Source organism: Furipterus horrens, unplaced genomic scaffold (genome assembly GCF_987537825.1).
Source record: "Furipterus horrens unplaced genomic scaffold, mFurHor1.1.pri manual_scaffold_4, whole genome shotgun sequence".
Lineage (NCBI taxonomy): Eukaryota > Metazoa > Chordata > Mammalia > Chiroptera > Furipteridae > Furipterus > Furipterus horrens.
In genome coordinates, this window is record NW_028327174.1 from 2430059 (window position 1) to 2452497 (window position 22439).

The following is a 22439-nucleotide window of genomic DNA, read 5'->3' on the forward strand; positions in this document are numbered from 1 at the left end:
CACATACTCTCACATAAAACAAGCATTTTGAAAAGAGCAAGGTCGCCCTGACCCTGTGACCCCATCGCCGGGGCGTCCTTCTGCAGAGCAAAGGTCGTGGGTTTAATTCCTGGTCAGGGCACGTGCCTGGGTTGCAGGTTTGCTCCCAGGTCAGGGCACACAGAAGAGGCGACCAAACAATGTTTCTCTTCCTCCCTTCCCCTCTCTAAAAATAAATAAAATCTTTTTTTTTTAAAAGAAGAAAAGAACAAGGTCTTATCCTAGAACACCACCTTAGTATCTCGTTGTGCCTGCAAGGTTTATAACAACGTTTGATGCCCAAGGACAGCGGTCCCTTCTCCTGCCTCTGTCCTGGAAACGGGCCTGCTGCCCCCCTTAAGAGCCCCGGCCTCCTGTTGGCCGTGGGCGTACCTCTGCTGCCCCCCCAAACACCAGGGGCTGCCAAGTGTCTGACTGGCAGTCACTGCAGAATGACAATGCCGTCACCGGTGCGACAAAACGATGCCACCAAAAGCAGTGTGCCCTTCCTGATTACCAGCATGCTGGGCAGCTTTGGCGTTCTCAGCACTTTGCACACCAGACACTCACTGAGTGAAGTTCCATTAAAACTAAAGAATGAAGCTCCACACAACAAATAACCTAGCGACAGCGAGCTGCAGCTTGGTATTCGCCAAGCTTTTCGGGCAATTAAAAACCCTGCACACACTTCCAATACATGTAATTTTCAGATATCCTACAACTGTCAAACTAGTCATCAAACGTTGGTAAAGCTTAGTTGTTTTCTTACTTTTTTAGGTAACAAGTAACTAAAAGCGATGTTCTAGTACTTTCTTGCCAGTCAACAGGCTCATCTGTATGCCCCGCTCTGGAGACCAGGGCACTGCAGGACTATGGCTGTCACCGGGCACAAGCTAGCCCTGGAGAGGATGGCAGTGCGCTCAGCAAGCCTGCCCGTCACACGAGCTGGAAGAGGGACCCGTCTCCTGCCCGGCCCTGCCCTGCCCTCGGCCCCGGCAGCCCTTTCCAGGCCCAGTCCCAGGGGCCCAGAAGCCCACTGGGTGCCTTGCCACTATATGACACCTTTCCCCCCAGAGCGCAAGTGAGATACGGAAGCCGAGCTGAGTGTGGCCACGGGACGGTTACATGGAGAAGCAGTGGCGGTCCTCGAGCTCAGCATTGCCACCGAGCAATGACAAGTGTCCCGATTCACCTACTCTCCACTGACAGCCCGCAGCTGTCCGAAGTGTCGGTAAAGACGTCCCCCCAAAGATGTGTCCTGGTTAAGTGTTCGGTACTAGCTGACTATTCCAATTCCGATTCTCATGGGTGTCAAGGACAGAGAGGTCACAAGATTCAGCCTGTGTCCTTGAAGACGACGTATACCAGCAGAGGAGCAATCATTAGTGATAAACCTGCAATGAGGACGCAGAGTCTCGTCTGGGCAAGTCGGGGAAGCCAGCAGGAAGCAGGCGGTGCCTGACAAGGGCCTGTGGTGCGCGCGCGCCTTCCCGGAGGAGAGGCGGCGGTTGGGGCGCTCTGGGGACAGCACACGCTCACGCAGAAGCAGCCGCCGCCCGGGAAGGCCGGAGAACGGCGAGAAGCTATGCGTGGCCATCGCGGTAACTGGCAGGGGAGGCAGGAGGAGATGGGAACGCAGCCTCATTCCCTGCCACAGAGCTTACCTGCAGCCCGCAGCGGGCCACGCGGGCCACTGAAGTGGCAGGGCAAGCCCCACGCTGGCAGAACAGTAGAGAGCAAAAGGGAAAAGCGGAAGTAAAGCAGCCCTTCGCCCTTGCCCACGTCCACAGAGGCTGAGAGGTGGCAGTAACCCAGCTGCCCATCAATAATGATCAGATAAGCAAAAGGTGACATACGCGTCCAGTGGGATGTTATTCGGCCTTCAGGGGGAAGAGGCCTGACACCTGCTACAACACGGATGAACCTTGAGGACATCAGGCTCCGTGACATGGCCAGCCAGTCCCAACACACAGACACTGCGTGATTCCACTTAGATGGGACGCAGTCACATTCAGAGACAGGAAGCGGAACGGCGGTTGCTGAGGGTTAGGGGAAGGGGAGTCGCTTCCTTAGTCTCAGCTCTGTAAGGTGGAAAGCTCTGGAAACTGGTTCCACAATAACGTGAACAGACTTAGTACCACGGAACCGCATACCTAAAAGGGCCCCGGCGGCACACTTCACGCTGTGTGTGTTTCAGTGAGCCAGAGCAGACTCGGGGGACCGGGGCTGGGCCACAGCGCAGACCCTGAGCTGCAAGCCCTGCAGGGGTACTGACGCACGACCCGAAAGGTAGAGGACACGGCTGACGTTTCCAGTCCAGCGGAGGAGAGCACACGACCCGCCTCCTAAACAAACCTCTCCTGAACAAAACCGCCCATTCATCCACTCAGGCTTCCCTTCCGAAAGCACTGGTTTGCACCTGCTCTGGGCCAAGCGCTGCCTGGGTAACGTGGGCCCCCACAGAACGGCGATGATCAAACCCTCGCCCCCCCACCCGGCCCCCTAACCGCAGTGTCGGCCCCGCAAGCAGGTGCGTGCCATAGCCCGACGTGTAAAGTTATGTGATGAGATGATGGCCCTTCTCCTTGGGAAGAAAGAGGGGGGAGGAGGGGGAGGAGGAGGAGGAGGTAGCGCTGGAGCAGAAAACTGACATGAAGTAGGGAGGCAGTGGCTGCAACTCTTTTATAAATAAAAATGAAAAATGTTTAGTCTGTCATCCTCATTTGGTTACATAATGAATCAGTGTAAAAACAGAGCCCTGGCTGGTGTGGCTCAGCGGATTGAGCTCCGGTCTGCGAACCAAAGGGTTGCAGGTTCGATTCCCAGTCAGGGCCCAGGCCTGGGTAGTGGGACAGGTCCCCAGCTGGGGGCGCACGAGAGGCAGCCACACAGTGATGTTCTCTCCCTCTCTTCCCCTCTAAAAATAAATAGTCTTTTTAAAAAATAGATCACTTGACGGTGTGTGGAAAATACAAACTTGAATGTTAACACAACGATACTGTGTCCCCTTGTACCGTGTCCCTTACTCCGAAACGATGACTAGGGTACAGCACTGTGCATTGTGCCACCAATCACTCTCTTTCAGGAATGAAAGCACGCGCAGGAGGTGGTGGCAGGAGGCGTGAGCGGCCTGAACAGCAGGGGCCTGCTTCTCCGTGCAGGTTACCGAGGAAGGCGCAGCGCTGCTCCCCGCGAGGAGAAAGCAGAGCCAGCTGCCGGCACCCGCTCAGGAAGAGCCCGGACACCACGCCATTATGAAAACGGGGCTACAACCAAAATGTAACCTTTTTCAAAGGTTTTGATCAATGTAGCTCCGTTTCTGATCATCAGATCTGAGTAAGCTTTATTTCCCTAAGACAACATTTTCAGTAAGATTCAGAAAAACACATCCTACCGGAATGGAAAGGGAACTGTGAATCATCTTTTTCAATCGTCTGACTTCATAGGTCAAGAAACCAAAGGCAAACACGGTAAAAGGCCTGACCACCGTCATGTACAGAATTTCTGCCCGAGGCAGGGAGCCCCGGCCCGGCTCTGGGGGCCCGCGCTGCCCTGCCTGCTCCAGCGGCAGGGAGGTAGCTCGAGCTGGACACTACTTCCCGCCGGTCTGAATCACCGTAGAGTAGACCCTGAACCTTCACAGGGGCCCTTCCCAAGTACACAGCGGCAGCACAGAGGTGCACGGGTCACTGGTGCGGTCACAGCACAGGCGTGACACTCTGTTCCTAGTGGCCTGGTGCGCCTTTCCTGAACAATGCCGCCGACCTGGGTTCTCAGCCCCACGGTAATCACGGCCTGTTGTGGCTACGCTGTAACGCTAACCAACCGATTTAAAATCATTACTGACACAGAAACATGTATTTAGGGATTCTATGCCAACCGAGAAACCACACAGCTTTGCAGTCATGTGTACAGGATACTCTATATGAAATGCTAAATCCTCAAAACCACACTGGTTTGGGGGTTACCTTTCTTGATTGCTCATTTTGGCATACATGGCTTTGACCAGTTCCGGGCTTTTCAGAAAATGGTCTGTAATAATCAAGAACCTAAGAAAAAAGAAAGAAAAAGTTTGGTTACTAGAAACGTAGTAAAACAGACGTGGCCTTATCTGCTCTATAGGCATATCTTACATACAAAAGCACTCCCTTTTCCTGAATTTTTGATTAGCTGTCATGTCAAAATGTTTTAAGAGGCTCACATACTATTTTTCTATTAGCAGCTAAAAGAAAATTAAAACTCTCAAACTTTCCCCAATTTTACCTCTGAAAAATTCATTGAAATGATTCAAATTTATTCAGCTGCAGAGGAGGGCATGCTACTGTGTTTACCTATGCTGAGAAAAGAGAACACCTCACCATAGTGTTAACAGTAGAACGAAATTCAGCACCAGCTCAGGCATAAAGGGAAAACATATTAAACTGTTTGGGTCCGAAGCCCGAGCTAATGTGACCCGGAGAAGCAGACACATCCTACTTTTTAATTAAGCCCACGCCGGCAGCACAGCCGTGCACGGGCCGGGCCGCCCCCCAGGGGCTCTCAGGTTCCCAAGAAAACCTGCTCTTGTCAAGCAGTGCAGTCCCCCAAACTCCAGATCAGCTCTGGGAACCCCCAGGCAAAGATTATCAGCATATTTCTTCAAAGTGCCACTGTGACAACTAAGAAGATTGAATAGTACTATTAATTAATTCTGAATCGTATCTCCCAGAGGGCATCTGAAGACTTAAGAACTAAAGAATACGCTGTTTATAACCAAGGTTAGAGGAATGAGAGCAGCTGTTAAGTAGTAAATATATTTACAATCACAGCTGATTTAATCACTTCTTAACAAATAAAAGTATGGCCTTCAGAACATCACAATGAAGCACAGAGCTTCACTCTCCTTTCACATACACATATTCTGTTTTCGCCACAACCTTTAAAAGAGTTGATCAACACTTCCCATGTAAAATATTTCTAACAGTAAGAGTTAATATTGAAAATTCTCAAATAACCTTCACATCAATTTAAGTAGCTCATCAAACGGCAACAAGAGAAATTCATGCATTTCAAGTCACGTGCACAAAACTGTGGTCCTAAGGCTAATTCATGTAACTCAACTATTTAGAACTTAACATTTTTTCCCGTGAAAATACCCATTCAAGACCCACAAAGTTCCAGCCCTGCGCCTAAGGCCGCGGCACAAATCGCATTCCCGAGCTCTAACAGGAGGAAGACCCACGCACGGACGGGTGTTTACAGAAAACCGTCTGAAGTGCAACAGACACACACACTACGGATCACAACCAGGTTCCAGTTTATCTAGCCACAGGCTAGGGGACGGGGGAAAGGACGGGAAGGCCAAGGAGGTTGAGGGGTGTCCCGAGTCCCCAGCTGAAGGGAGAGGGGAGGACAGTAAGTCAGACGTGACCAAAGAGACTCGGAAAAATAGCAGGCTGGAAAGAACGCAGGTGTCAGGCTTCCGTAAGCAGTAAGACACTATCAGGGCGTGAAGAAGGACCCAGGACTGAAGGCTCACACCCTTGGGTGCAGCCGCTGGTCAGGGGCCCTCCCTGGGCCAGAGCAAGCCGCCCCGCCGAGGCCCAAGCGCTGACATCCACGCCCTCCCTCACGACACCGGTCACTCCGTTCTCTCTCAAGCACCAGCCTGGCCTCCGTCCATTCCTGTCCGATCACGTTTCCGTTTTCTATTTCACTGACTCCTGCCCTCCCCTTGACTATTCCTCCTCAGGACTGACCGTGCGCTCCTCTGTCTGCCTTCCCAAAGCGGAACCTGAGTCGCTGGTTTCGGACCACCTTCCTGATCTGAAACCGCACGGCTATAAGTCCCCCTCTCGGTGCTGCTTTAGCTTTATCCTAGGAAATTGTGTGCTTTCATTATCCTTCAGTTCAAAATGTTTTTAACTTGCCTTGTGATTTCTTCTTTAACAAATGGATCATTTAGATGTGTTAATTTCCAAAAGTCTGGACTTTTTCTACTTCTTTTCCTGCTTCAGTTTTCCAGCGTGGGCCCCCTGCGGTGGGAGAACACGCCCTGCCCGGCCTCAGGGCCTCCGGCAGCGACAGACCCCGTACCAGCGCAGGCCCTTGTCCCCCCGGGCGCGCACACAGGCGCTGGGAAGACGGGGGGGGGGGGGGGGGGGTGGGGGGGGGGGGGTGCTGCGGATGCTGAGATAACATGCCGTAAGCATCCCTCGGGCGCAGGCAGCTCCCTGTCTCAGCTCAGCATGGTCAGGGGTCAAGTTCACTCTTCCTTTTACTGAGCACAGTGAGCGGCGACAGTGGCATTCTGACGTCACTTCACAACTACACGCTGAGAGGATAGAACAACTGCGGCTCACACTCAATTCACACACACGGTCAGAAACAACGTGCTGTGGGCACCCAATCCACACACTCGGAACCCCTTCCTGCGCCGCCTCGCAGCCTAGCACGTCACGGCGGCACTGAGACTAACAGCGCCCACGAGGCAGCGATGCCCGCAACTCAAAACGGCCATCTACGTGGCCGTCGGCGCTGCAGAGGGTTCATGCGGTGCTTGCCTGGAATACATATACTCTCCGTTCCACAATGTTGCCCCAAATTACAAGTAAATTCTCAACTTCCAGTCCGACGTCACTGCCTTGACTTTCTCACTCGACATCTACGTGAGAGAAACCACAGATGAACACTTTCCCGACAAAGAGACAACCGTGTCTGACGTTTTCTAGGGCACACACTTCAAAGCCGTGATTAGCGTCCTCCTGCAGGGCCACTTCCGTAAATTCAGAGCCTCTGTGCTGCACGGGGGGGCGGGCCCCACTGCCCTGAGGTCCGAGCTGCCCTCAGAGGCTGCTGGCAACCCTCTAACCCACTCCAGCCCGGCAGGAAGGGGCGCGCGTGGCCTCGGGGGAGGGCCGAGAAGCGTTCTACCCACAGGCAGAAGCAGGAGTGGACGGGGCACTGGGCACCCGCACCTTTCATTTTCCAAAAAGCAAAAAAACAAGGCCTGTGAGCCTCTCCAAGTCCTGGGCCTCGCGTGGGGTGCAGGTAGCAGGCTCCGCGGGGGCGGGGGGCTCGCTCCTCCCTCTGCTGCCGGAGCGGGCACACGCTGGGCGGCTGGTGGCCGGGCCGCTCAGTTTCAGAAGGAAATCCCTCCGTGACTGTGGCCACAAAACAGCCGGCGTTCACAACGGGCGCTGGCCATGCCAAAGCGCTGACCGCAGCCTTACAAGTTTCCACGCCGGCTAAACCCCGAGGTGCCAAAGGCCCCCCTTCGCACCTCTCTTTCTCATTTACAACTGGCTCTGAAGCGTGAGAACAGTCACAGAGGTGGGCCGTCCCTGCATCCCAGGGTTCCCACATCAAGTGCAGGGGGCAAAAGCCGCCTGACCAGAGAGGAGAACATGGAAAAGGACCATTCACGGTGACTGTCATCGGGAAGCAGCGGCCACCCCAAAGCCAGGCTTGGAGGGAAATCTCTAAAACTGAAAGCCATTTATTATCTCCATTTCCACACACAAGGATACACTGTCAAAGCTAAATTTATAACATAAGTTTTATTGACTGCAAAACCCTTCAAAATGTTTTTACACCTCACTGATTATAAATAAAGAATTTGATTCAAACATGCTCCCGAAAATGAATGCCACTCTCCTATTTGTTTTGAGATCTGGGAACCTCAACCTTCAGTTGCTTCATGTAGCAATTTTAACGAAGCTCTCAAAGCAGCTGCAGCGAATAACCTCTCTCTCCTGGCAGGGAAATACCATTTTAGTGGGTACAACAGAACATGAAGATAAACAACCATCGGTCTGGTGATTCAATGGTGATGCTTCCTCACTGGAAAACAGAAGGGGGGGAATCTCTGAAAACCAGGAGATCCTAGCTGATCGCTCCGAGTGCTGAACGCGAGGCCGGGTTCCACCCCCGCGGACCCTGACGCCCCTCCTTGGCCGCCCCCCGGCAGAGACGCCGCCGTTCGCAGGGTGCAGAGCACGGGCTGTAACGTTGGGGGGCGCTGGGGTGCATCTCGGGGCGCACACCCCCGGCAGCCTCTGTCTCGGCATCACACTCGCCTGCTTCTCCTGCTTCTAGTGACGACACCGGGATGCGACTCCAGCCGAGGAAGGGACGTTAGGCTGTGTACGTAACTTCGGAGGCAGTACAGACGAGGAGAATGACTCATTCACTCCCCAAACACTTCCTGAGCTCTTGTAGATGGCTGCCATTGTTTCCCTGTCAATGTCCCGAGTCCTTGAGTAACAGAGCCTTTCCTTTCCAGGATGAACCCAAGCCTGTCGGCCGGGGCTACCAGTCACGCAGCCCCGACAGCCCCACCAGAGGTCGGCACGCAGCCCCCGTGGCCGTAAATAAGGCGTGGAGCCGGGCACAAGAACACAACCCCAGAAGGACGCCTGCACACCCACAGAGATCCGGGGGGAGCGCTTCTCCTGTAGCATGCCCTCCGTTCTTAATTCCCAACCCTTCTCAGCACATTTGCTAGCCAAACCTTCCATGGAAAAAATACATCCCAAACATGCCAACATTTCACAGAGACGTGCACAAAACCATCACAAGCTGCATATTCCACCTGGAACTAAGTCAGAACTGAATGCAGCCGTTCTGGGAAGCACACTGCCAGGCTGCCGTGCAGGGCCGGCGACTTTCACGGGCAAGGGAAACCAAAGGGACACCAAAAACACCGCGGGACTCGCCGGCTGCAGGGTCCGGACCTGAGCCACAGCGGCTCTGCGGGGCCTGCGCGGTGTTCGAGGGCAGGCTGCCACGGACCCCGGGAGCCCCTCCAAGGGCCCCGGGACCCAGGTGCGCCTGAGGCAACAGGAGGACGAGGACGCACCGATCGCCCAGCTCAGTCAACAAGGAGGGCACAGCAGGCACCTCTCCACGCAGGGCCACGCAGAGCAGCGAACACCTCTGGCTGCGCAGGCCAGCCTCAGCCCTCCGTGGCCGCACGGGGTCACCACGGACCACACGGACGCCCCTGAGCATGGTGAGCGCCGATGGACACGTCTTTGTAAACACAGGCCGTGGGCTGCATTTGGCAACAGGTTCTCATGGCCCGTTCCGGGGCCCTGAGGGGCCGGTCCTACATTCCAGCAACAAACAGAAGGGAAAATAAGTAAAAACGTGCAACTCTCAGTAGCGATGAGTGCTGTTAGAGGTCACAAAGGAGCGCCCCCGGGCACAGGTTAGTGGGGCACTACTTCTCCTAAGGTGCCAGGAAGGTCTCCGTGAAGCCACATGGAGAGACTTGGAAAAGAGATGGCCGTGCGGAGACCGATAGGAAGACCACTCCAAGCAGGAGGGACAACAGGGGCCAAGATTCAGGAAGGAGCGAGCCCGGGGCCTTCAAAGAAAAGTGGGGAGACCAGCTGGAGGTCACAAGCAAGGGACAGGCGGTCAGAAGTGAGAAGGGAGGTCAGTCAGGAGGCAGGCAGGACAGGTACTCGGGGTCTTTAAGCAAGAGAGGGGCAGGCGCTGCAGCAGCCTGTGCAAAGGTCTCCCTGGGGATTAAGAGGGCCGGGGAGAGGAGCAGAGGGGGAAGATGGGGAGAGGGGAGGGGGAGGCGGGAGTGAGAAAGGACCAGCAGTGGGCTGTCCATGGCGCCTCAAGGCAGGCGACCTTAGGACGCGGGTTGCAGACAGGGCTGGTGAGTGCCAGCCCGTGAGACTGACTGTCAGATTCGGGGCCTGAGCAGGGTCCGGAACTCAGCACAGGGGCTGGTGACACTGCTCACTGAACCGACGGACTGGCAGGGCAGCAGCAGGCTTTGAGGGCGGGGGAACCTCAAGTCTCCTGAAGTGTGAGGTGTCGCCGCCGAGCACACAGCAGGCAGGAGTGCACGTAAGGCTGGAGCTCTGGCAAGAGGTCAAGGCCAGACACATGCACTTGGGGAAATAACCCACTTAGCAAGGAATTTCAGGCTGCGGAGCTAGGCGAGGTCGCCCAGGCAACCTGGGGCAGGTACAAAGAGCAGGCTCTCACCGCGGAGGCAGGAGGGGCCCCCGAGCACAGAAGGGAAGCACAAGGCGGCTGGCCAGAGCGCTGCGCCTTTCTGCCCCGGGGCCCCCTGGGCCTGAGTCCAGAACTCTCGGGTGCCTGCGCCCTGTACGCCCGTCAGTGCCCTTTCCTGCATGTGCCGCCTGAGCTGGGCTCCTGGCACGTAAGACTCAGGAGCATCGTGCCCAACACCACGCCCGTCACGGGCCGGGCAGCATCCTGTGGAGGATCCGAGAGCAAACACCACTCAGCGTCGCCAGCAGGGAGCTCAGGCTCACGGACAGGTGCTCAGTGCTATGAAATCTGAGTGCGCAGGGAAACAGACGAGGGGCAACCGATTCAAACCACAACAGGAAGGACCATTGTATTTATCTCCCTAATATCTTTAGAGGGAAGGAAACAGTAAAATTTATATGCATAAGGCAAGAAACATCCCTAGAGCAAAGGAGATAGCAATCTGGGAGTGAAACTCTGTCATGCAAAATAAATCAACTATCTAGATAACCCAAACATGACCCAGAAGTAAAACTGCACTCAGTTATAAATCTGCTTTTGTACTGAAACTGTGACAGAAGCCGCTGCGGAAGGAGGCCCAACCCAGAAGCGCCCGTACCGCGCCCGGGTGCAGGCCCTCCCCTAACCGGTGCTTCTCACACGTTCTCGTCCTACGTGACGCAGTGAGACAGCGTGAGCCCAAGTGCCACCTGTCAATGCCGTCTCCTCCCCGCGCTGGCTCTGTGACCCTGGTCGCACTGGTTAATAACCCCGGCTGGGGCCCGGGGCTCGCACCGGCACAGGTGGCAGAAGAGCACCCGGGACGGCGGCGGCGGCAGGGGAACGAGGCCCCGCACACGCTGCGCCCCCCACCCCACAGGGGCAGCGCCTCGCCGGGCCGCGCTGACCCCGCCTGTGCCTCTCTAACCCACTGAAGCACGTGTCCTGGGCCATCGGACTCAGAGGGATTTACATGCCAAAATTCAACCCTCGGATCCATCCAGGGCGACCTAAGAACATAGACACACCTTTCACACCTACAAACAAGAGAAACGAGCACTTTTAGGACATCATCCCAACAATCCAAACTGAGTGCCAAAGCCTGCCTGCCTACGCCTTCCTGTGTGAACCAAAACAGAAAGGCTCCGAGTTACTGAAACCTTGCATTTGCCCCCTTCCCAGAAAAGACGCCCCCCGTGAACCCTAACACCGTGCTGTTGTGCTCACTGTCGCCTATCACGTGCTGGCAGGTGGGAGGGCAAAACCGGGTGTTTCTCTTCATGTTCAGGGACGGGCTCATATTTAACTGTGAAAAGTAACAATTTTGTTGGACGCCTCTGGACATTTTGTGGTCCCGTTTCTGTTTACCAAACGCAGAGTTCCTCTCACCTAAGTCACTGCCTCAGCCAACGGGCCACAGAAGACGTCGCTTGGCTACACTTTCCGTCCTTCCTTCCTGCCTAAGCCCATCTGGTGACCCGCGATAACCTGAACGGGAGCTGTCCTGAAGCAGATCTTATGTCTGCCCTTGATGACCTTTCGCCCTTTATTCCAGACGGTTAAAATACAGACCCGAGACATGTAACAGATGGAAACAGAATTCAGCTACAGAAAACTTCTCTTAGTAACTTGACTCTAATAATTCACCCGTCATGTTAAAAACACTTGGTGCTGAGCGAGACTAAGTGGGGCACAATTACATAATTTCTGTTGTACCAACTTCTGTTTCTGTGCGAATGGTAATTCAAGCAAAACCAATGTTCAGAAATAACAAGTATTTTAAAATCGGGTATAATTTCAACAGAACAAGAAAATCCACACTGCAAGAGGCCAGAACTAGGAGAGCTCCTGCGCGGGCTGTGAAATGTGATTACGGGCAGCTTGAGGCCCCACCCGGAGACGACCTGAGCCCTGGACACGCTGCCCCCCGTGGGGGAAACAGACGTCACGACAGACATTAAGGAGAACAGAAGGGCACCACTGAACACCCACATGACGCTTCGGCGGGTCTGCAACGAGGAGAGCGTCGATCCCTCAGAGGACACAGCAATCACAAACGCGGATGTGCCTCCCGACGGAGACCGAGGTAAGCGCAGCAAAACTGACAGAAGCGCGGGGAGAAACTGGGAACAACCCCCGCTCAGCAACGGGCAGCCCGACGGCAGCCCACCGAGGGGACAGGAGCCTTGAGCGACACGCGGGGTCAGCCGGACCTCACAGACCCCGACTGACCGCGGATGTTCTCCAGGACAGACCGGACCTTAGGCCACGGAACAAGCCTCGATACACCGCAACGAGTGTGTAAAGTGTGTTCCCCGGCCACGGCCATGGCCGCGGGCTCCTCGCCCACACGGGGCCACAGCACACACGCCACGCTCCATCCGTGTGAACCGTCTGCTGCGGCCCCTGCGGTCCCGGCTGCGCGGCCGCTGTGTCAGACACGAGTGCCCTTGGCTCCCCCGCCTTAACACCCCCCTCACCCCCAGGGGCCCCCGCGGGCACCCTCCCAGAGCCCCTGGGGTCGGGAAGGAACTTCTCTCGTTTGTCCACATATGCTGTCCGGCTACGGTAACCCAAACTTTCCCTCCAAGCGTCCGCGAGGAAAGCGGTCTGTCAGAAAGTGCTGCGGCGGCGAGGGCCTAAGCGGGTACTCACGGCCATTCCGACTCCGGCTGCTTTTGGTGCGCTTCTATGACGTTGATGGCAATGTTGAGGTTTTCTTCCAGTTCCTTCATCCTCTCGGAATTAAGGCATGTGAACAGAATCATTGACGAGTAGGCCACGATTTTTCTGTCCGGATGATTTAAGCAAGACCTTCCAAGTAAAGAAACGAAAGTGTGAGCCCAAGTGAACAATAAGGTAAGACGCGACTACGGCGCATGCATAATAACGATCCTATTAACAATTCAGTACTTACGCCACCTGTAAGGATTTAACAAAGAATTACAGCACTTTGAAAAAGGTCCATCATGTACTGTAGAAACAGCAAGTATAAAGTTGGTCACAACACAATATCCTCAACCGTCCCAAAGGGCAGGATGTTGACGGGAAGGGGGCGCGTGGGCCAGAAAGAAACTCGGGAGCCAGAGCCCCAGGGAAGTCCTGGCCACCTGCCTGTCATCCAGTCCCGAGAAGGTCTCAGTTTAGCTGTCGCCAACTGTGTGACGGGTCACACGCACCACGGGAGAACCTCACTCTCCGCTTTAGCCCCCTAATGTTCTTCTGGAGGCGGCGCTGGCCTCACGCTTCAGACAAAGGAGGCGTTCACTACGGTCACCCAAAGACACAGCGCCGGCACCAGCCGGAGTCGGAGTTCAAATCTGGTCATTCCCGTCTCAGAAATGCGTCAGGAGCGGCCGTCTGGCCTCGCAGTGCGCTTTCTGATATATAAACGGAACACAGTGGCGGGACCTCCTCGGCCCCCCTCACTGGGCCTCTGAGGTGGAGGGAACCGTGGAGAGCACCGGGTGACCGTCACAACTCCCCTGAGTCCCTACGCCTGTTCAAGGGCCCCTCGCCTACCTTCCTGTGACCCGGACTTATCTAGCGGGGGTCAGTCCTCAGACCACACTGCGCTCACCTAACCCCACCCCCCAAGCAGCACGCCCTTCGGGACCCCTAGGTCTCTCCGGGTTACCCGTGTGCCGTGCACCTGGCTCAGAACCTGGCAGTACTACTCGCCCAAACTGTTTCAAAGGAAAGAATTCTCAAAAAGAAGTAATTTTTATTTCTGTAGCTTGAATTCCACAATCTGTCCTTCCACCTAAGCTCACCTGTGAGTAATTGTAGAGGGAACAGACATGTATGTGCCTTCACCCCGAGTTACCTGCAGGAACGGGGGCGGCAGCTGTACTCGGTGCGCTAGGAGGAACGCGGGCGTCCTTCTTCTCAGGCGACCCAGACCAGCCTGTGCCACCCAGGAAGGCAGCGAAGGACGCAGGCCCGAGAGCCACAAGGGGTCTCTGTCCCGGCTCCGCCCCTTACCAGCACTCACGTCAGTCCCCTCCTCTGTCCCCCGCTTACCCGGCAGGGCTGTGCACGCTACAGGGAGCACATACAGAGACGCCAGCTCAGGGCATCCGAGCAACAGCCACTGCTCTGCTGCCTGTCCTGCCACTGCCACCAAAGCCACCCCGTTTGGCGGCAACACGGCCAGGATTAGAAGCCAGGCCTCTGCTTCCCGACAGGGCTTTCCTCTCCCCATCCCGCCTCCGCCACCTCACCGTCCCCCCCACGCGCACACAAGGGAGGGGACCGGCTAGACAAGCGTCCCCACACCAGCAGGTGTTCACACGGACCAGGCCCCACCACACAGGGCCGAGCGCACGGGAGCGCGCAGTGCACACGTGAAGGAGGGACTGGTCGTCCACACTCCAACGCTTTCCGGCTTTTTCCTATCATCTACGGCGTCCGTGCAGAACAGAATTTCTCGTTTTAACCCAAACGTCTCTTCTCTCAAAGTGAAGCTAGCACACACAAAGGGCACGGACCAAAGCTCAGCACGCGTTTGACTCCGCACACGCCTGGGTAACCAGCCCCAGGTCCGCGTGCAGAGCCTCGCAGAAGCCCCGGGGCCCTGTGGGTGCCCCCAGCGGCACTGAACGCGGTGCCGCCCCCCCAGGGGAGCCGCGACCCCCGTCTCTGCTGGCTGAGGCTCGACCTTCCCGCCTTGGAGCGCCACCAAGGGGAGCGCCATCAGCAGCCGAGAAGCCCGGAACACCCGGCGCGTACTCACAGGAAGAGCTCCGGGAAGGCGCGCGCCCAGACCACGGCCTGCGAGTCCTCGTTCCGCGAGGCGACGTTGCCCAGGAACTGCAAACCGCAGCGAAAGGCTGGGGATTCATCAGAGAAAGGAAGAGACACGATTAAAACCATTTTAACACAAGGAATGAACGCACGTTAATAAGAAATATTCCCGATGTTATTAAACAAAGTTTCTATTAGCTTCTTTTAACTACCAAGGCCTCCCGCCACCATGAAACTTTGTGCATGACGTTCACGGTGGTTCTATAATGGTGGACACATGTCATTACACATTTGTCCGAATACAAAGAACGTTCCACGCCAAGAGTGAACCTTCATGTAGACTATGGACTCCGGGTGACAATGGCACGTCTGTGTAGACTCATCAGTTACAACAAATGAACACTTCGGGGCCAGAGGCTGAAGGGGGGAGAAGCTGTGTGGGCATGGGAGCAGGAGACACGTGAGAAACCTCTGTACCGTCTCAGTTCTGCTGTGAACCTAAAACTACTCTGAAAAATACGGTGTGTTTACAAAAAGTAAAATAAAAAAATAACAGCAAAATAAAACTGTTTGGAGACCAAAGAGAACAAGGAGACACAAATTCAATTCCCCCCGTAGTACGAACGTGCCCAGGTCACTGAGCCTCAGGAAGACCCGCCTTCCCCATCACACGCTGGGGGTGACACAATCCGCCCCACGGGCTACCGAGGGGCTGAAAGGCGCGCTCGTTGTGAGTGCTGAGGGCACCGCGGGGCACGCACCGAGCGCTCGCCCGGCCACCGCCGTTCGCCGGCACAGGGCACGGACCTGACAGACACTGCTTACGTAGTCCGCCTTTCAGGTTTTAACTTAGAACGTATGTTCAGTCCTGGGTTCAGATCCTCCAAACGGAAACCCTGAGTGCTTATTGTATAAACCCTCATCACCGAGCACAAGAAACCAAGACCCACAGACGTTACCAGGAACTCGGCCGAAGTCACGCAACCATGAAGACCCGGAATTCTGGAGCTGAGACGGCAGCAACCCGGTGCGGCAGGAGCGTGACCGTGCTCAGCAGTTAAAAGGAATCTGGTGACAAGAGGGAACCGAAGCAGCTGCAGCACAGGCCGCCCCTCAAGGACACTGGGCACAATGTCACAACGTCTCACCACCGCAGAGGGGAGGGACGACGCTCTGCACGCCTGACACCACCGACAGGAACAATGCTCACTCGCACACTGCAAGTGTACTATAGAAGCAGCCCCCGAACAATTAGAGCATCCCGTTGTTTAAAGCCAGATACAGCTCTCAGTAACCCCTGGGGACAAAAAGAAGTCACGGTGAAGTAACACAGTGCAAACCAAATGTTCCCAAAAATACTACAGACCAAAGCATTGGAGGTGCAGCTGAACTGGAACATAGAGGGAAATGTATAGCTGTAAAATGCATATGCTGGGAAAGAGGATTGATGAAGATGGATGAGCTGAGTACGGCAAAATAACCCCCAAAAGGAAGACAGAAAGTAAAGATGACGAACAAGAAATGATTAAAATTACAAACAATCACAAAACAAAGAATATTAACAAATCCAAGACTGATTGCTCAAGAAGCTCAATGCTGATCAACCTTCGGGAAGACTGCTTAAAAGAAAGAAAAGGCACAAATAACAAAGAAAAATTTTCAGAAGTGAAAGAGGATACTGCCATAGATCATAAAGACATCAAAAAAAAAAAAAAAAAAGAAAATCCTAAGATATTACAAATAACATAATGCCAAAGTGAAAATTTAAATAAAATAACCAAAACCCTAGAATATAACTAATAAAAACTGACTCTATAAAAAACTATAAAAAAATCTGTAAAATATTCAGGAAAACTTGAAGAGTCTCTAACCATTAAAAAATTGAATCAGCAGTCAAATATTTCCCCCCAAAAGAAGACCCCAGACCTCGAACGTGGCCAGTTCACATTCAGGGAAACAGCAGTCCAGTCTGCACAACTCTCCCAGCGAACACGGGGGGTGGGGGTGGGGGGCCTCCAAACCCACTGTACGAGGCTGGCCCAGGTCAGGATCAGGACAGTATCAGAAAGGAAATAACACTCGCGGTCCTAAACAGCATGTTACCAAAATGAGCCCATGATATGTAACATGACAAAGCTGAACTTATACCTGCAATGAAAGCTGCTTAAACATTAGAAACCAAAATGTGTAACGACCACATTAACCTGTAAAGGACAAACCACATGATCACCTCAAACACCGCAGAAAACACCTCTGATGAAAGTGAACACCAATTCCTAACTTCAAACAAAGCACAGAGCCCTGCAGCACACACCACCGCTGCCTGCTGGCTGCGGCCCGAGCGCGCCCTCGGACGGGGGGCGGGGGTTCCAAGGCACCGGGGTCACCTCTCCATGTCAGCCCTGCACTGAAGATCTCAGTCAGTGCGGCAGCAAGATAAAAGGCCTCAGAAGTGGAAAAGAAGAAACCACGCTGTCGTTGCATCCCCAGCAGATGAAATGTCATTTCCTCTCTCTGTAGAAAATATATTTTAAACCTACTAGCTGTTTGAATTAATAAAAGAGCTTGTAAATGTTTCTGGGAACAAAATGCATTAATACTTCTATATACAGATAATGAACAAAAATCAAGAGAAGACACCATTTATAAAAACACCAAGAATACAACTACAAATGTGTGCCATTAAAAAAATTCTAAAATTAGATTGGTATCGAAGTGGAACTAAGTAAGTGCAGGACGACGCCATGTCCGCAGATGGGAGGACGGGAGCGTAACGCCGTCCCAGGCTGAGCCGCAGCAGGCGGTGTGTACACGCTGTGTGGCCGTGTGACCCGCCAGGGCTGTAGCATCTGTGTGACGGCGCCAAGGGCCCGGCTCCGCTGAGATGCTTCCCAAGCCACGAGGGGCGAGGGCCTTTCTCACCGGGCAGTAAGCAGCTGTGGGGCTGGGGCAGGAACAGACAAACAGCAGCAGAACAAGAACCAGACCCAAGCCTGCACTGACATGTGGTCCACGACCGAGATGCGACAGCAGAGAGCTGAGTAAAAGACGGTCTTCTCAAAAGTAAGACTGGGACAACGGGGTGTCAGGGGGCAAAGTGGGAAGTGGACTTCTTGCTCACACAGACAGAAGATTCAACCCCACGTACTCACCTAAATGTAAAGGTCAAAACAAAATGCTATAGAATAAGACATATTTTGAAACAAGACACACAATTAACACCCATAAAGGAAAACATTAATAAATTATATTAATAGATTGCATTAAAATTAAGAAGATATTTCTTCTCAAAAGACACCCCAGAGAGAGTTAAAAATAATGACAAAGAAAACGACCCACAGGACAGGAAGATCCGGAACACAGAGCTGAAACAGGATTCCCATACAGCACAGATTAAAAGAGCTCTTGGAGATCATTTCAAAATACAAACACTCCAACAGAAAGAGAGGCAAGAAGCACCAAGCACTTGAAAACCATGTAATGAAATCAGAGGCCAAGGCACGCACACGCCCGCGCCCGCGCCCGCGCCCGCGCCCACGCCCACGCCGACCCCAGAGGAGACGGGCTGCACCGCACAGCCAGCAGACGGCAGGAAGGACAGTCGGGACCCTCAGTGCGGGCGGGCTGTGCTGCGGAAGGAGCCCAAGGCCCCTCCAAGGCCCCCCTGCCCCAGGGCCCAGGGGCGCCCGCAGCCCTATCTGAGCGGGCCCCGGGGATGAGCAGCTGCCCCTCAGCCCCGCACGGACCCCACAGGGCCTGCCCTGCGCAGGGAAAGCTGGGCCCCTCGAGCGTCGGCCCCTGGCGGGTGGCACGCGGGCCTCGGCTCCCACGGCGCGGGAGGGACACGGGGGAGACGCCAGGGAGCAGGATTCCCTCCCGCTGGCTCCGGGGGCCGCCGGCCAGGCTCCCGCGGCTGGCGGTTCTCAGCATCGCCCGACGCCCGGCCGGCGATCAGCCCCCGCAGCGCCAAGGGCAGCGAGTCCAACAGGCAGAAGCGCCGCAGGGCCCCTCCCTGTGGACGACGCCATCCCTGCACCGTGACAGCCCTGTGAGTGGCCCTGAGAGCCTCCCCTCCCTGCACAGGAGCGGACAGCAGCGCCAACGGGCGCCCACTCCCTCGGGACACGCTGCTCGTGCGCGTGTACGCACCGCGGGCAGACGCGGTGGGCGCCCGGCCCGGGGACGGGGACTGGGGCTCGTCACCAGGGGTCACCGCCGCCAGAGCCTGAGCTGAAATGAGAGATGCTCCTCCATTAAAGGGGTTCCCAACGGGCACCAGCCCAGAGCCACTTTTCTGGGCGTCTGAGCTTCCGAAGGCCTTACCCTTCCCAGGGCTGCGCTCCGCTGGGAGAGAGACGCTGGCCTGCGGTGTGGCCCCAGGGCGCCCGGCCCCTGACCCCGGACCTCCCCGGGATCTGGGCTTGCCTTCCCCTCGCAGCCTGTCGCCCGAAGCCTGGCTGGGCGCGGGGCGGGCTGCTGGCACCACGGCAGGCCGAGCAGCTGTGACCATGAAAAGGGCGGGGCGGGCGATGCTCCCCGGCACCTGGCCGTGCAGGGAAGAGCTGCGAAACCGTGGCCAAAGATCAGAACAGAGGTTTAAAAGTGTACAAAGAAAATGATAAATTAAAACTAAAACAAAACAAAACAAAAAAAAAACCCTAAAACAAAAAGAAAAAAAAGTGATGAATCAAGAACCTCAAAACGAAATTAACAGTATAATGGAAAACAGACACAGGACACAAACCTCATGTGCTCTCACACACGCACACACACAAACACTGAAAAATGACCAGAAAGTACAAGTGTTCGCTTAACATATAGATAACGATGGTTGCTTTTCTAAACTTTTAAAAATTACTCTATAATAAATGTTTAAGATGAAAAAAATCTTCAATTTTAATTTTAAAATGTCATAGTTTTAAATAACATTTATGTTTCGACTATTTTAGAATATTAACACTCAAACCTTATAAAATTTAACACATAAGGAATGGCAACAACAGCCCTGGCTGCTGTGGCTCAGTGGATGGAGCACCAGCCTGTGAACCAAAGGGTCGCCGGTTCAATTCCCAGTCAGGGCACAGGCCTGGGTTGTGGCCAGGTCCCCCGGTTGGGGGTGTGGGAGAGGCAAGCACACATTGGTGTTTCTCTCCCTCTCTTTCTCCCTCCTTCCCCCCCCCCTCTAAAAATAAATAAATAAAATCTTTTTTAAAAAGGGGCAACAACGTAAGTCGGTGTGAGAGCCCGCCGACCCGGCAGCCCACCAGGCAACTGAAGGGAGCACTCTGCATCAGAACACGCTTCTGGGAAGGAGAGGTTTAAAGACGTCCCGGAAACAAGAAAAGAAGACGCCAGACAAGTACAAAAGGCAGTTCCCTTTTACCAAACAGCTTATCAAATGATCTTTATGTAAATACTGCAAATGTTACAAAGCCCCTCAAGCATCCCAACATTATTTTTACAGATTAGAAAAGAGTAAAGGCCAAAAATAACACCAATAGCTCAATTAAAATAACTCATGCTTGTGTTTACATAAAATTTGATGAGCATAATATATTCGTCACACCACTGTAATTATTCTCTGAAAATAATACTCTAAATATTATTTTGACAATGTAATTATAGTTCTTACCTCAAAAGTGGTTAACAAAAAACTGGCACAGAAACGCTGCTAAAATTCTGCTAAGAATAAAGGTTCTCACAGAGAAACAGTCAGAGGATAGTACAGGCACTTTATTACGAACCAGAACATCTTTTAAAAGATGTGCAGTAGGTTTGAACTAACGTACTATAGATGATTTTAAGTTTCATTGTTGAATCCAAATGTTATTGCTAAATCCCAAATAAAATTCAGTAATATCACTAGCTGACTTTTTCAAGAAGGTAGTGAGGAAACTTAAGCTTGTTTCCCTTCTTGTCTCAGTACTAGCCTTCCAACTCTGTTTATAAACACAAAGTTTTCTACTTGAAATTGATACAACCAAAATATTAAAGACAACCTAAATAAACAGATGTTCCAAGCTCACAAACTGGAAGACACGGTACCACTAACATGACAATTCTCCCCCCCAAAACCTACAAATTCCACAGAATTCCTAGTACCCACAATATAAAAGTAACTCATAATTTGAGTAGAAGAAGACAAACAGCCCAACTGAAAACTGGGCCAAGGACTTGAGTAGATATTTCCCCAAAGAGGATTAATAAATGGCCAACAAGCACATGAGATACTCGGCATCATTAATCATTAGGGAGCTTCCAAAGACCTTCAACTTTCTAGATCCTCATATCCACCAGGATGACTATAATCTAAATAATGGAAGTAAATTTTGGCCAGGATGTGGAGAAACTGGGACCTTGTACGTTGTTGGTGAAAATGTGAAATGGTTCACCTGCTGTGGAAAAGTCTGACAGTTCCTCAAAAACCTATGTATAAAATTAAGTCAGCAATTCCACCCTCAGGTACATGCCCGAAGGAACTGAGTGCAGGCGCTCAGAAAAGCACACGCAGTATTTACAGGCGGCACAACAGCTAAATGGTGGGAGCCACCCAACTGCCTGCCGACAAACGAACGGATAAAGAAAATGTGGCTGAGCATTTAACGGACTGTTTGTCAGGCATTCAAACAAAGTTCTGATACGCACTGCCATGTGAATGAACCTCAAAAACATTATGATAAGTGAAAAAATCCAGACACAAAAGACCCCGTAATTCTATGATTGCAACGAGGGAAACATCCAGGACAGGTCAATCCACAAAGACAGAACGCAGAGCGGGGGCTGCCGCGGCTGCCAGGAAACGGAACATGACCGCTCGGGGGCATAAAAACATCCGCAATCAGACAGGGGTGGCAGGTGCACAGCCCTGTGAACGCGCTCGAGGCCACAGTTCGGAGTGGTGAGTCTCACCTCCCATGGGGCTTGGGCCCATAAAAATGCGGGAGCGTAGCGCAGAGAGAAGGGACTGAGGGGACATGGATCCGGGGAAGGTGTGCTGAAGATGGAAGAGGAGAGCGCATTGTATTCTGATGAGAGGGAGAAAAGAGGGGACAGCTGACGAGGTGGGGAGGAAGGGGACAATTTCCGGGGCGAGTGTCTGCGTGCCGAGCGGAGGGCTGGGTCCGGCCGATGGCCCTTTAAGCACAGCGTCCGCTCACAAGGCACCTCCGCTGGGCGTCTCATTCCCGGAGCTCCCAGGGACACACACCTGCCCCACGAGCGCCTGTCGGCAACCCCAGGGCGCAGAGCGTCCTGAGCTCTGAATGGCCGCACGGCACCCCAACGTCAGAAACAGCCCCTTCCCACGCAGGAGGGCGAAACCTGCCTCCCACGGATGGTGTTCAACCCCCCAGGCTGTGCACTGAGGCTTCCGCTGCACTGTACACCGAAGTCAACAAAAGTAACTTTATGACATCTTTATAACACTTTAAACTAATCTTATATCCTATCGATTTCTTGAGACTATTTGAAAAATTATTGCTGTTTTAAAGAACTGAGCACTCTGTACATTCCTAGGTACCTTAATTCAAAACTCATTCTGATTTCCCAAAAAAATTCTAAGTCATATAGAAGGAAACAGGGTTTTTAACAAATGAGCTTTAAATAAAGACACTAGGACACCAAGGAACGGAACGAGGACTAAGCCGAGCCAGGCAGCCCCTAGCACCGCGCCGCGCCAC

General features: G+C 53.5%; 1 protein-coding gene across 1 annotated transcript in view; it reads right to left on the reverse strand.

The window, feature by feature from the left end:
* ATXN10 (ataxin 10) overlaps nucleotides 1-22439 on the reverse strand; it is a 107727-nt gene that overhangs the window by 63232 nt on the left and 22056 nt on the right. The window contains exons 4-6 of the mRNA XM_090272263.1: nucleotides 14750-14846; nucleotides 12670-12828; nucleotides 3987-4067 (exon numbers count right to left, since the gene is read on the reverse strand). Coding sequence (XP_090128389.1) covers nucleotides 3987-4067; nucleotides 12670-12828; nucleotides 14750-14846 — 337 coding nt within the window. The remainder of the gene's footprint in view (nucleotides 1-3986; nucleotides 4068-12669; nucleotides 12829-14749; nucleotides 14847-22439) is intronic.